The 13,257-nt window shown below is 44.6% G+C and overlaps 1 protein-coding gene across 3 annotated transcripts in view; it reads left to right on the top strand.

Moving 5' to 3' along the window:
* LOC124013391 (tripartite motif-containing protein 46-like) overlaps positions 1–9,533 on the top strand; it is a 30,124-nt gene extending 20,591 nt beyond the window's left edge. For all 3 annotated transcript variants that reach the window (XM_046327704.1, XM_046327702.1, XM_046327703.1), the window contains 2 exons: positions 7,251–7,318; positions 7,687–9,533. In XM_046327704.1, coding sequence (XP_046183660.1) covers positions 7,251–7,318; positions 7,687–8,146 — 528 coding nt within the window. In that variant the 3' untranslated portion in view covers positions 8,147–9,533. The remainder of the gene's footprint in view (positions 1–7,250; positions 7,319–7,686) is intronic.
* The last annotated feature ends 3,724 nt before the right edge of the window (positions 9,534–13,257 follow it).

The following is a 13,257-nucleotide window of genomic DNA, read 5'->3' as shown; positions in this document are numbered from 1 at the left end:
GAGAAATGTCATTGTTTGCTAACTGATTGACTTTGATATCAAACTAATGGGGATTATAGATTGAGTAGCCACTGTTTGTATTCTTTCATGATTTATGATAAATAGTTACGAGCCCAAATAACTCACGGATGATTACTATTGACTTCTAAATTAACTAGATTGTTGACTTCCCTAATTATGTTAATCATGAATGATTGCTATGATATGATCTTTGGGATGATGAATTTGATCGGGTACATGTTTGTTTCCTTTCTATGCAGCACAGACGACCCAGTAAATATACCACTTTATCGTTAAAGGAATTCCTGCCTCTGTCTCATCCATTCCTCTGTCACCTGACACGTGACCACCTGTTCACCTTCACTGTCAGTCATCCTACCTGTCCAGCTACCCACACAGATTCTAATAATCTTTCAATGGTCCTTCGAGCTGGATGATGAAAGACAGGTGTAAAGGAAATGGAGGAGGAGAGGGAATAATTGTCTCCACTGGAAGGAAGAGGAGGAGAGAGCAACTGAGGGAAAGGTCTTGGAACAAAGGAAATATCCAGGAGCTAAGCCTAAAGCAACAATGACTTCATCCTCAACCACCAGCAGCACCAGAAGAACAAGGCAAGCACCTGGTTATCTTAAGGAATATGTGGTTGAGTTTCTGACATCAAAGGGCAAGCCCATCAGAGCTAAAAGTAGTGATGGATCAACTGTACGTTTCAGCATCAACCATCCCCTCTGAGCCAAGGACCGGCTCCGCTCACCCCTTAACTAATGGGAAAACGTTGAGGCACTCCAGACAGAGTGGGAGTTCGACCAGTGGATACCCCTTTGGAAGTAGCCATGGCAGCCGCCATTCACTAGCTCAGCGATTCACAGACCGCTGTCCTACAAGAGAGGATACAGTTATTAGCTTTGGAGGAAATTGAGCGTCAGACTGAGGAGGAACGACAGGCTGACGAACGATGTCACCAATTGGATGTGCAGGCCCGTAGAGCTCTACAGGAACTGGAATTCATTGCCAATGACCTGGCACAGCAGTGCCGGCACCGTCAAGCCAGAAGGGAATTGGAGGAGGCACGGATGGTCTCCTCCTTCCTGGAGAGGAACGAACAGGGAGTTGACCTGACCACCCCTCCACATGGACCTGACCTGACCTGACCTGACCTGAGCTATCTGCCTTTCTTTCCCAATCTGCCCATCAGGTACAGCATGGCACACAGTCCCCGGAGGCTCCGGGGTCAACAGCCAACATGGAGCACGGGGGACAGGCCGCTCCACCAACACCCTCTATGCCAGTGACACAAGTTAGCATTCCTCCATCTGGACAAAGCATCACTCCTTTGCCTTTCCGGCAAATCGTTCCTCTCGGCCAGGCCAGTCCTCAAACATCAGGTGGGAGCGCTCTCACCCAATTCCGGCTGCCACCAATGGAGGGTCTGGGACAGTAGGGGATCTGCCCAATGAGGCCACAGTGGGCTCATCAGAAGTCCCGGGTTTATCCTTCATGCAACCAGAAGAGGGAGCGAACATTATGAAACTTCTAGTAGCCTCAGCCTATGGAATTCCCAGACCCAAACTGCAATACTTTGAGAGCGGAAAGGAGAGTGAATTTGTTATTTTGGAAATTGCATTGGAGAGCCTACTGGGTATTCACAGTCATCTGTCAGAAAGCTACAAATACCAAATACTAATGGATCATTTGCGGTTTCCTAGTGCATACAGGCTGGCCCAATCCTTTATGCACTCCGCAACACCGTACACTGCCGCTCTCCAGGCCCTGAAAGCGAGATATGGTGAGCCACGCCAGCTAGTCCAGAATGAACTAAACATCCTGAACACATCTCCAATCCCTGACCTCGATGCTCCAATCTGGTGAAGGAGAAGACCTGAATGAGCTGAAATGTGGTTCCCACGTGGACAGGCTTCTTAGCAAACTTCCAGTGTACCTCAGAGACAGTTTCATTGAATATTGTTTGAACAAGGGCATCTTGAGAGAGGGCTCGAGAAGCACTTATGCTCTGAGACCTGGCTGCATGGTTGGAGGTGAAGGCGAAGAGCATCGCTCACCAGGCCACAATCTCAGCCATAGCCACCGGGGGAAGGAAGGAGTTTGAACGCCAGGAGGGACAGAAAAGGCCAAATCCCACTACCATGTACTTAAATAGTGACGACGGGGAGGAACCCGGGAAGAAGACCCCTCGAGCAAGAACATAAAATTCCAGCCTTACTGCCCATATTGCAATAGTAAGGGGCACTTCCTGGCTCATGCCCCAGGGTAAAAAAGCTCACTCAAACTCAATTGAAGGCCTGGATCACCTCAGGCGAGCGATGCTACAAGTGTGCCCGTAGCCATAAGGCCGAGACCTGCACATTGAGGAAACCCTGCAATCGCTGTAAGGAACTCCATCTCACCGTGTTGCATGATGTAATTCCCCAAACACAGAAAGAGCAGAGTATGCTCATGGTAGGTGCTGCAAAGGAGGTGTACCTCGACCAGCAGAACCGGTCTCCAAGGGTCATGTTGAAGGTGGTCAAGGTCACTCTGCAAAGTGAAGGGAGAAGCATCGATACATTCAACGTTCTAGATGATGGGTCAGAAAGAACTATCATTCTCACGGCGGCCACCCGTCAGCTTAACCTGGAGGGGACACCCGAGACCCTTAATCTCAGAACGGTGCGACATGATGTTATCTAAATGAAAGGTGCTGCTGTGCCATTTAGCATTTCACCTTCAGGGAACCGGGATGTGGCCTATAACATCACCAATGCCTTCACAGCAGATTGCTTGAATCTCCCAGAGCACTCCTGCCCGGTAAGTGTTATACAGAAACCATATCCTCATCTACTAGGATTGCCTCTTCCTAACCTGGCCAGAGTTGCGCCACTTATCCTGATTTGGTCAGACCACCAACATCTCGTCACCCCGACTGAGCCTATACGAGCTGGACCAGAAGGAGGGCCCATTGCTGTCCATACATCCTTGGGCTGTGCAAGGTCCAGCCCATCTACTTCTCTCCACCCAAGCTGTACAGTCACAGCAAGTCCTCTTCACCAGAAGCAATCCAGCTCCATCCCCCTGTGCAGCCACTGACCTCCTTCGGAATGTAGAGATGCTCTGGAAGATGGACACCTTCTCCAACCGGAAGCTACAGGAGGTCACCCGCTCGAGACATGACTGATGCATTAGACCTCCTGGAGAAGTGCACCACCACTGAACTGGATGGCGTTCAGAGGTACGCGACCCCACTGCTACAGGTGCCCAACCATCCTCCTCTGGCAACCACAACACGGGCTGTACTCCCACTACTGCGTGGAACTGAGCGACGCCTGGTGAAGAATCCTGAGATTGCTGAAGTTCATAACCGAGAGATTCATAACCTTGTGAAGGCAGGCTATGTCACAAAAGTGACTGCTCATGGAGAGGGAAACCCACTCAGCGAATCCTAGTATCTCCCTCACCATGTTATCCAGCAACACGGTGGGAAGTACCGACATGTCTTCAACTGTACATTCCAAGCTGCTGGTCAAAGCCTGAATGACTGTCTACTCCCCGGACCAGCCTTAGGTCCTTCCTTGCTCTGTGTCCTTCTCCGGTTCCGGCAGCACTCTACAGCCATCAGTGGAGACATCAAAGCCATGTTTCATCAGATTCGTTTACTGCCTTCTGACACCACACTAATCCGGTTAATATGGCGAGATATAGAACGAGATGCAGAGCCCACCATCTATGAATGGCAAGTACTCCCATTTGGCACCACCTGCAGTCCTTGTTCGCACACGGTTTTTCAGTTCTGCCCACACATTTTCTATAGGATTGAGTTCAGGGCTTTGATGGCCACTCCAATTCCTTGACTTTGTTGTCCTTAAGCCATTTTGACACAACTTTGGAAGTATGCCTCGGGTCATTGTCCATTTGGAAGACCCATTTGCGACCAAGCTTTAACTTCCTGACTGATGTGTTGAAATGTTGCTTCAATATATCCACAATTGTCCTCCCTCATGATGCCATCTATTTTGTGACGTGCACCAGTCCCTCCTGCAGCAAAGCACCCCCACAACATGATGCTGCCACCCCCGTGCATCACGGTTGGGATGGTGTTCTGCGGCTTGCAAGCGTCCCCCTTTTTCCTCCAAGCGTAATGATGGTCATTATGGCAAAACTGTTATATTTTTGTTTCATCAGACCAGAGGACATTTCTCCAAAAAGTACAATCTTTGTCCCCATGCGCAGTTGCAAACCGTAGTCTGGCTTCTTTATGGCGGTCTTCCTTGCTGAGCGGTATGTTGATATTGGACTCGTTTTACTGTTGGATAGATACTGTACTATACTGTTTCCTCCAGCGTCTTCACAAGGTCCTTTGCTGTTGTTCTGGGATTGATTTGCACTTTTCGCACCAAAGTACGTTAATCTCTAGGAGACAGAATGCATCTCCTTCCTGTGCGGTATGACGGCTGCGTGGTCCCATGGTGTTTATACTTGCGTACTATTGTTTGTACAGATGGATTGTGTGTTAGTTGAGAATTATCTGTTAATTGAATGATTTGAATATTCCGCCCTGAAACATATAATTGTATGGAACTGAGTAGAATGTATAAAATCATAATAAATAAATGTGTAGTCCTAGTCAGAATTAGGGTAAAGACAATATGTCTTTATGGTATTATAAACACAGACTGTCTGAGCTTGGTGCCGACCTGACTAGAGATTGGGAGAGAACAGGGAGTACGTCTCATGAACAAGGTCACTAATCTCTGTCGGCTGGGTAGCAGGATGTGTGTGTGCATCTGTTTGTGTGTGCATATGGTTGTGTGGGCGTGAGAAGTCAGTATAAAATGGTTTTGTATTCTTGACTGGGGAACGTTCCCGTAAATAAACTTTTTTGACTATTTAGCTTGTCCTCCCCTCCGTCTGTTTCATTCAACCAGGATCTTACAAATTCTGGTTTGTAGAGTAATATAATTAAATTGGGTTATGAACCTGGGGAACAAATTTCTCTTATCAATGTGATACCTTCAGGCTTATGGAAATTGCTCCTAATGATGAGCCAGACTTGTGGAGGTCTACAATTTTTTTTCTGAGGTCTTGGCTGATTTCTTTTGATTTTCCCATAATGTCAAGCAAAGAGACACTGAGTTTGAAGGTAGGCCTTGAAATACATCACAGGTAGACCTCCAATTGACTCAAATGATGTCAATTAGCCTATCAGAAGCTTTTGGAATTTTCCAAGCTGTTTAAAGACAGTAAACTTAGTGTATGTAAACTTCTGATCCACTGGAATTGTGATTAAGTGAAACAATCTGTTTGAAAAGAATTGTTTGAAAAATGAATTGTGTCATGCACAAAGTAGATGTCCTAACAGACTTGCCAAAACTATAGTTTGTTAACAAGAAATTTGTGGAGTGGTTGAAAAACGAGTTTTAATGACTGCAACCTAAGTGTATGTAAACTTCCGACTTCAACTGTATATATTGCATTTGTAAAGTATTCAGACCCCTTCACTTTTTCCACATTTTGTTAAATTACAGCTGTTTTCTAAAATTGATTTTTTTTTAAAAATCCTTCAATCTACACACAAACCACTATAATGACAAAGCGAGAACAGGAATTTAGAAATGTTTGCAAATTTATTAGAACTAAACACAGTTACATAAGTACTCTGGCCCTCAATTGAACTCATTTGCATCCTGTTTCCATTGATCATCCTTGTTGTTTCTACAACCTTTCTTGGAGTCCACCTGTGGTAAATTCAATTGATTGGACATGATTTGGAAAGGCACACAACTGTCTATATAAGGTCCCACAGTTGACAGTGCATGTCAGAGCATAAACCAAACCATGAAGTCGAAGGAATTGTCCATTGAGCTCAGACAGGATTTGGTCAAGGCACCGATTTGGGGAAGGGTTTCAAAACATTTCTGCAGATTTGAAGGTCCCCAAGAACATCATTCTTAAATGGAAGAAGTTTGGAACCACCGAGGCTAGAGCTGGCTGACCGGCCAAACTGAGCTATCGGGGGAGATTGGCCTTGGTCAGGGAAGTGACCAAGCACCCGATGGTCACTCTGACCAGAGATCCTCTGTGGAAATGGTTGTCCTTCTGGAAGGTTCTCATCTCTGCAGCACTATACCAATCAGGCCTTCATGGTAGTGGCCAGACGGAAGCCACTCTTCAGTAAAAGGCACATGACAGCCTGGTTGGAGTTTGCCGAAAGGCACCTGAAGGACTCTCAGACCATGAGAAACCAGATCCTCTGGTCTGATGAAACCGAGATTGAACTCTTTGGCCTGAAAGCCAAGTGTCAGGCCTGGAGGAATCCAGGCACTGCTTATCACCCTGCCAATACCATCCCTACGGTGAAGCGTGGTGGCAGCATCATGCTGTGGGGATGTTTTTCAGCCGCAGCGACTGGAAGAATAGTCAGGATCGAGGGACAGATGAATGGAACAAAGTACAGAGAGATCCTTGATGAAAACCTGCTCCAGAGCGCTCAGGACCTCAGACTGGGGCGAGGGTTCACCTTCCAACAGGACAAGGACCCTAAGCGCACAGCCAAGACAACGCAAGAGTGGCTTCGGGACAAGTCTCTGAATTTCCTTGAGTGGCCCAGCCAGAGCTCTGACTTGAACCTGATCTAACATCTCTGGAGAGCCCTGAAAATAGCTGTGCAGCGATGACACCCCATCAAGCCTGACAGAGCTTGAGAGGATCTGTAGAGAAGAATAGGAGAAACTCCCCAAATACAGGTGTGCCAAGCTTGTAGCGTCATAACCAATACTTGAAGCTGTAATCGCTGCTAAAGGTGCTTCAACAAAGTACTGAGTAAATTGTCTGAATACTTATGTAAATCTGATCAGTTTTTTGTTTAGAATAAATTTGTAAAAATAAAAAAAGACCTGTTTTTGCTTACTCGTATGGGGTAATTTGTGTAGATTTAGTAGGGGAAAAACAATTGAATGCATTTTAGAATGAGGCTGTTGCGTAACAAAATGTGGGAAAAAATTCAAGGGGTCTGAATATGTTCCGAAATGCACCTGTAGATACATAAAAAAAGCTATGTATTACTTGTTAAATAGAATATGTTACTCTGAGTAATTGTATTAGTATACAAGAATATAATAATAAAAATATATAGCATACAATATAGTATTTTAATTTTTTATTTATACATTGTTTTGTTCATATTTTCAAGGGTGCCAGTAATTTCGAACCCCACTGTATGTTGCTGCCCCCTTTCATTGCCTCTCTCTGTTCCACAGGTGGGAGTGGGCCTAGAGGCCAAACTACAGGAGTGGTTTCACCTTCCGCAAGACATGGCCAGTCCCCGGTGAGTGGTGCTGGAGGATGAGGCTATAAAGTGCAGGGTGGACAGGAAGTAGTCAATGGAAAATTGGTTGAGGAGAGACTATCAGGGCTTGTATAAAAAAACATCTCATAGTAGGAGTGCTGGTCTAGGATCAGTTTATCCTTTTACATCATAATGAATAAGATTACATGGAGAGGGGGAACAGATCATCCTTCCTACTCTGAGACGCTTTATGTATACGGGCCCTAGTTGTGTGTGTGTGTGTATGACTCCGCACTCTCTTTCCTTCTCTTTCTTCTCTCTCTCTCTCTCTCTCTCTCTCTCTCTCTCTCTCTCTCTCTCTCTCTCTCTCTCTCTCTCTCTCTCTCTCTCTCTACCTCCCCCTGTAGTTATGACCCAGACAGTGGCCATGACAGTGGGGCAGAGGATTCCCTGGAATCCCCTCCCCCCTTCTCTTTCCTCACCATGGGCATGGGCAAGATCTTCCTGCCCCAGGCTCCCAACCATCATAACAACCATGGTTGCAATGGCACCAACCCCCGCCGCAACCCCACCATCGCCAACGGCAACAGCCCTGCCTCCTCGCCTACGGGCCTCACCTACCCCCTGCCTCCCAGGCTTGGGGTGTGCCTTGACTTTGAGAAGGGTCGCGTCACTTTCTACGATGCCCACTCGCTCCGTCCTCTATGGGAAGGGCCTGTCGATTGCTCCGGCCCTGTTTGCCCGGCTTTCTTTTTTATTGGCGGAGGGGCACTACAGTTACAGGAGTTGGTGGCCAATCGGATGGCAGACCAGACTCCAGTCAGGAGGGTCACCATCCAATCACATGTCACTAATCTGAATAACTAGGCTGCGATTCAATTTGAAACCATGGTGTAGCACGCGCTTGACATTTTAAAGGTAATTTCCAATTGAGCCGACCTCTACAGCGTTTACCCTGAATGTGATCTCTGCAAACGCAGTAACATTGCCTTTTAAACGGCGCATTGAATCTCAGCCTTAATCTTAGGTGATTGATTGGACATAGAATGTAAAGTTAATTGTAAGCTATTTACTTGGCCAGAGCAAAAAGTTAGTAACCTCATTTTTTTTTTTTATCTCAAAATCTCTAGATTTTATTGCAACCGATATGCAAATGTATTTAACTTTCTTACATACTTTTTGGTTTACACATTTTATTTTGCCAGAAATGCTAAATTGCTTAAGTAGGGGCTGGCAAATTACACACACAGCAATTATGTAATGTCTCCTATCTTTGACGCTTGCTCTATTAACCAATTAACCACGCTATACTGTATATATTTACGGTATATATGTATATATGCAAGAACATATATTTATTTTAGAAAAACTGTTTCTCAAGTCATGTTCTGTCTGTGTGTTCATCTATGTCCAGGGTATTCAAATCTTACCCTACGAGGTCCGGACTACTGCTGGTTTTCCGTTTTACCTGATAATTAATTGCACCTACCTGGTCTCCCATGTGGAAATGACTTCGAGATCCAGAAATGAATTGGAGGTTCTTAGTTTTCTGATCATGTAACAATTCCCCCCTTCACTGTACTAAAACTATTTACACATCTACTGTACGTCAATGGAAAACAAGTCCTGACTGTTAGTGAAATCTTCCCACTCACTCCATCACAACCCCAACTAAAGGGATTTATCTGGTCTAAATACTGTTGTCATTGAGTAGACAGTAGATTGAGTTAGGAGGATAACATGTCATGAGGAAATACTGAAATTGGGAACTGAATGATACATCTTCAGCTTCAGCCACCTTTATCACTTGATTAATGTGTTTGTGCATTGGTTGTTTTTCCAACGTTTAACTGTGTGTGTGTGTGTGTGTGTGTGTGTGTGTGTGTGTGTGTAGGAATGAGACTGCAGTTAAAATCATTCACGTCTGATAATCATATTGACCACCATTTGCTGATTATAACTGTGTCTTTTAGGGAATATTTTGTATTATTTTAAAGTGTGCTTGATTGTAAGTTATGAACAGTACTTATGAATGATAAGCTTTCTAGAAGAGTAGGTTGTTTCCAAAATGACACCCTATTCCATATATACTACTTTTTGACAAGGCCCAAAGCTTGGTCAAAAGTAGTGCACTATTTAGGGAATAGGGTGCCATTTGGGACGCAGTCAAATGTAGACTTCACCTGCTGGCAGAATGTTTGTAAAAAATACATTTAAAAAACAGACAAACAATTTACGCTAAATAAAGACAAATTCTGAAAATGAGAACCTGACCTCCTTATTGTTGTTATGTGTAGTAGTAGTAGTCAAACCAGCTTCAGTTAATTTGCTTCATCATGTAACATTCTCCAACTCTCTAAATTCATATTGAAAGTACTTTCATGTCAAAACAGACCCTTGATATTTATGATAATAGTACAGTATATATACACTGTACTATTATCATAAATATATGATATACTAATATATACTAATAGTACAGTAAAATATATATGTACAGTTCATTCGGAAAGTATTCAGACCCCTACCCTTTTTCCACATTTTGTAATGTTTACAGCCCTATTTTAAAATTGATTAAATCATTTCCCCCCCTCAATCTAAATCAAATCAAATCAAATGTTATTTGTCACATACACATGGTTAGCAGATGTTAGTGTGAGTGTAGCGAAATGCTTGTGCTTCTAGTTCTGACAATGCAGTAATAACCAACAAGTAATCTAGCTAACAATTCCAAAACTACTACCTTATAGACACAAGTGTAAGGGGATAAAGAATATGTACAAAAGATATATGAATGAGTGATGGTACAGAGCGGCATAGGCAAGATACAGTAGATGGTATTGAGTACAGTATATACATATGAGATGAGTAAACAAAGTGGCATAGTTAAAGTGGCTAGTGATACATGTATTACAGGATGCAGTAGATGATATAGAGTACAGTATATATGTATACATATGAGATGAATAATGCAGGGTATGTAAACATTATATTAGGTAGCATTGTTTAAAGTGGCTAGTGATATATTTTACATAATTTCCCATCAATTCCCATTATTAAAGTGGCTGGAGTTGAGTCAGTGTGTTGGCAGCAGCCACTCAATGTTAGTGGTGGCTGTTTAACAGTCTGATGGCCTTGAGATAGAAGCTGTTTTTCAGTCTCTCTGTCCCAGTTTTGATGCACCTGTACTGACCTCGCCTTCTGGATGATAGCGGGGTGAACAGGCAGTGGCTCGGGTGGTTGTTGTCCTTGATGATCTTTATGGCCTTCCTGTAACATTGGGTGGTGTAGGTGTCCTGGAGGGCAGGTAGTTTGCCTCCGGTGATGCGTTGTGCAGACCTCACTACCCTCTGGAGAGGCTTACAGTTGTGGTCGGAGCAGTTGCCATACCAGGCGGTGATACAGCCCGACAGAATGCTCTCGATTGTGCATCTGTAGAAGTTTGTGAGTGCTTTTGGTGACAAGCCAAATTTATTCAGCCTCCTGAGGTTGAAGAGGCGCTGCTGCGCCTTCTTCACGATGCTGCCTGTGTGGGTGGACCAATTCAGTTTGTCTGTGATGTGTACGCCGAGGAACTTAAAACTTACTACCCTCTCCACTACTGTTCCATCGATGTGGATAGGGGGGTGTTCCCTCTGCTGTTTCCTGAAGTCCACAATCATCTCCTTAGTTTTGTTGACGTTGAGTGTGAGGTTATTTTCCTGACACCACACTCCGAGGGCCCTCACCTCCTCCCTGTAGGCCGTCTCGTCGTTGTTGGTAATCAAGCCTACCACTTGTCGTCCGCAAACTTGATGATTGAGTTGGAGGCGTGCGTGGCCACGCAGTCGTGGGTGAACAGGGAGTACAGGAGAGGGCTCAGAACGCACCCTTGTGGGGCCCCAGTGTTGAGGATCAGCGGGGTGGAGATGTTGTTGCCTACCCTCACCACCTGGGGGCGGCCCGTCAGGAATTCCAGTACCCAGTTGCACAGGGCGGGGTCGAGACCCAGGGTCTCGAGCTTGATGACGAGCTTGGAGGGCACTATGGTGTTAAATGCCAAGCTGTAGTCGATGAACAGCATTCTCACATAGGTATTCCTCTTGTCCAGATGGGTTAGGGCATTGTGCAGTGTGGTTGAGATTGCATCGTCTGTGGACCTATTTGGGCGGTAAGCAAATTGGAGTGGGTCTAGTGTGTCAGGTAGGGTGGAGGTGATATGGTCCTTGACTAGTCTCTCAAAGCACTTCATGATGACAGAAGTGAGTGCTACGGGGCGGTAGTCGTTTAGCTCAGTTACCTTAGCTTTCTTGGGAACAGGAACAATGGTGGCCCTCTTGAAGCATGTGGGAACAACAGACGGGGATAGGGATTGATTGAATATGTCTGCGCATGCTCTGAGGGCGCGGCTGGGGATGCCGTCTGGGCCTGCAGCCTTGCGAGGGTTGACACGTTTAAATGTTTTTCTCACGTCGGCTGCAGTGAAGGAGAGTCGGCATGTTTTAGTTGCGGGCTGTGTCAGTGGCACTGTATTGTCCTCAAAGCGGGCAAAACAGTTATTTAGTCTGCCTGGGAGCAAGACATCCTGGTCCGTGATGGGGCTGGTTTTCTTTTTGTAATCCATGATTGACTGTCTCAGACCCTGCCACATACCTCTTGTGTCTGAGCCGTTGAATTGATATTCTACTTTGTCTCTATACTGATGCTTAGCTTGTTTGATTGCCTTGCGGAGGGAATAGTTACACTGTTTGTATTCGGTCATGTTTCCAGTCACCTTGCCCTGATTAAAAGCAGTGGTTTGCGCTTTCAGTTTCACGCGGATGCTGCCATCAATCCACGGTTTCTGGTTTGGGAATGTTTTAATCGTTGCTATGGGAATGACATCTTCAACACACGTTCTAATGAACTCGCACACCGAATCAGCGTATTCGTCAATGTTGTCGTCTGACGCAATACGGAACATATCCCAGTCCACGTGATGGAAGCAGTCTTGGAGTGTGGAATCAGATTGGTCAGACCAGCGTTGAACAGACCTCAGCGTTGGAGCTTCTTGTTTTAGTTTCTGTCTATAGGCAGGGATCAACAGGACCTCAGACTGGGGAGAGGGTTCACCTTCCAACAGGACAGCGACCCTAAGCACACAGCGAAGACAATGCAAGGGTGGCTTCAGGACAAGTCTCTGAATGCACTCGAGTGGCACAGCCTTGAACCCGATCTGAAATCTCTGGAGAGACCTGAAAATATCTGTGCAGCGACGCTCTCCATCCAACCTGACAGAGCTTGAGAGGATCTACAGAGAAGAATTGAAGAAATTCCCCAAATACAGGTGTGCCAAGTTTGTAATCGCAACCAAAGGTCTTTCCACGAAGTACTGAGAAAGGGTCTGAATACTTATGTAATTGTAATATTGAATTTATTTTTATTATAAATTTACAACCATTTCTAAAAAAACGGTTTTTCTTTGTCATTATGATGGGAAAAAACAATTGAATCCATTTTAGAATAAGGCTGTAATGTAACAAAATGTGGAAAAAGTCAAGGGGTCTGAATAATTTCCGAATGCACTAATATATATATATATATATATATATTTACTACCTTATTTACATAAGTTTGCAGCCCTTTCCTATGAGACTCAATGTAGTTTCATAGTGTATCTATCAAACATTTTTTTTTTACATTTATTTATCCAGGTTAAGACGCTTGAGGTTAGAAACCTATTTTGTGAGGGGGACCTAATAGTTGCTGAGGGGTGACTACTGCACTTGTTTTGTCTAATGGTGTATGTAAAACACTAGATGTGTTTGTATGTATTTGTCAATGAGAGGCTTTGAAGCCACCAGACTGACATATTGGTACTCCTCAGAAGGAGCAGTCCTCAATAGGAATGAATGGAATTCTACAGTATTTCAATTAAATGTTTCAAGGACAAAATTACATGTATATTAAGTATTTTTTGTTGAAGTGGGGACAGTAATATTAGTATTTTATAAAAATGT

This window comes from Oncorhynchus gorbuscha, linkage group LG24 (assembly GCF_021184085.1).
Source record: "Oncorhynchus gorbuscha isolate QuinsamMale2020 ecotype Even-year linkage group LG24, OgorEven_v1.0, whole genome shotgun sequence".
NCBI lineage: Eukaryota > Metazoa > Chordata > Actinopteri > Salmoniformes > Salmonidae > Oncorhynchus > Oncorhynchus gorbuscha.
The sequence above is the reverse complement of the archived record's forward strand: the minus strand, read 5'-3'. Positions and strand labels throughout refer to the sequence as shown.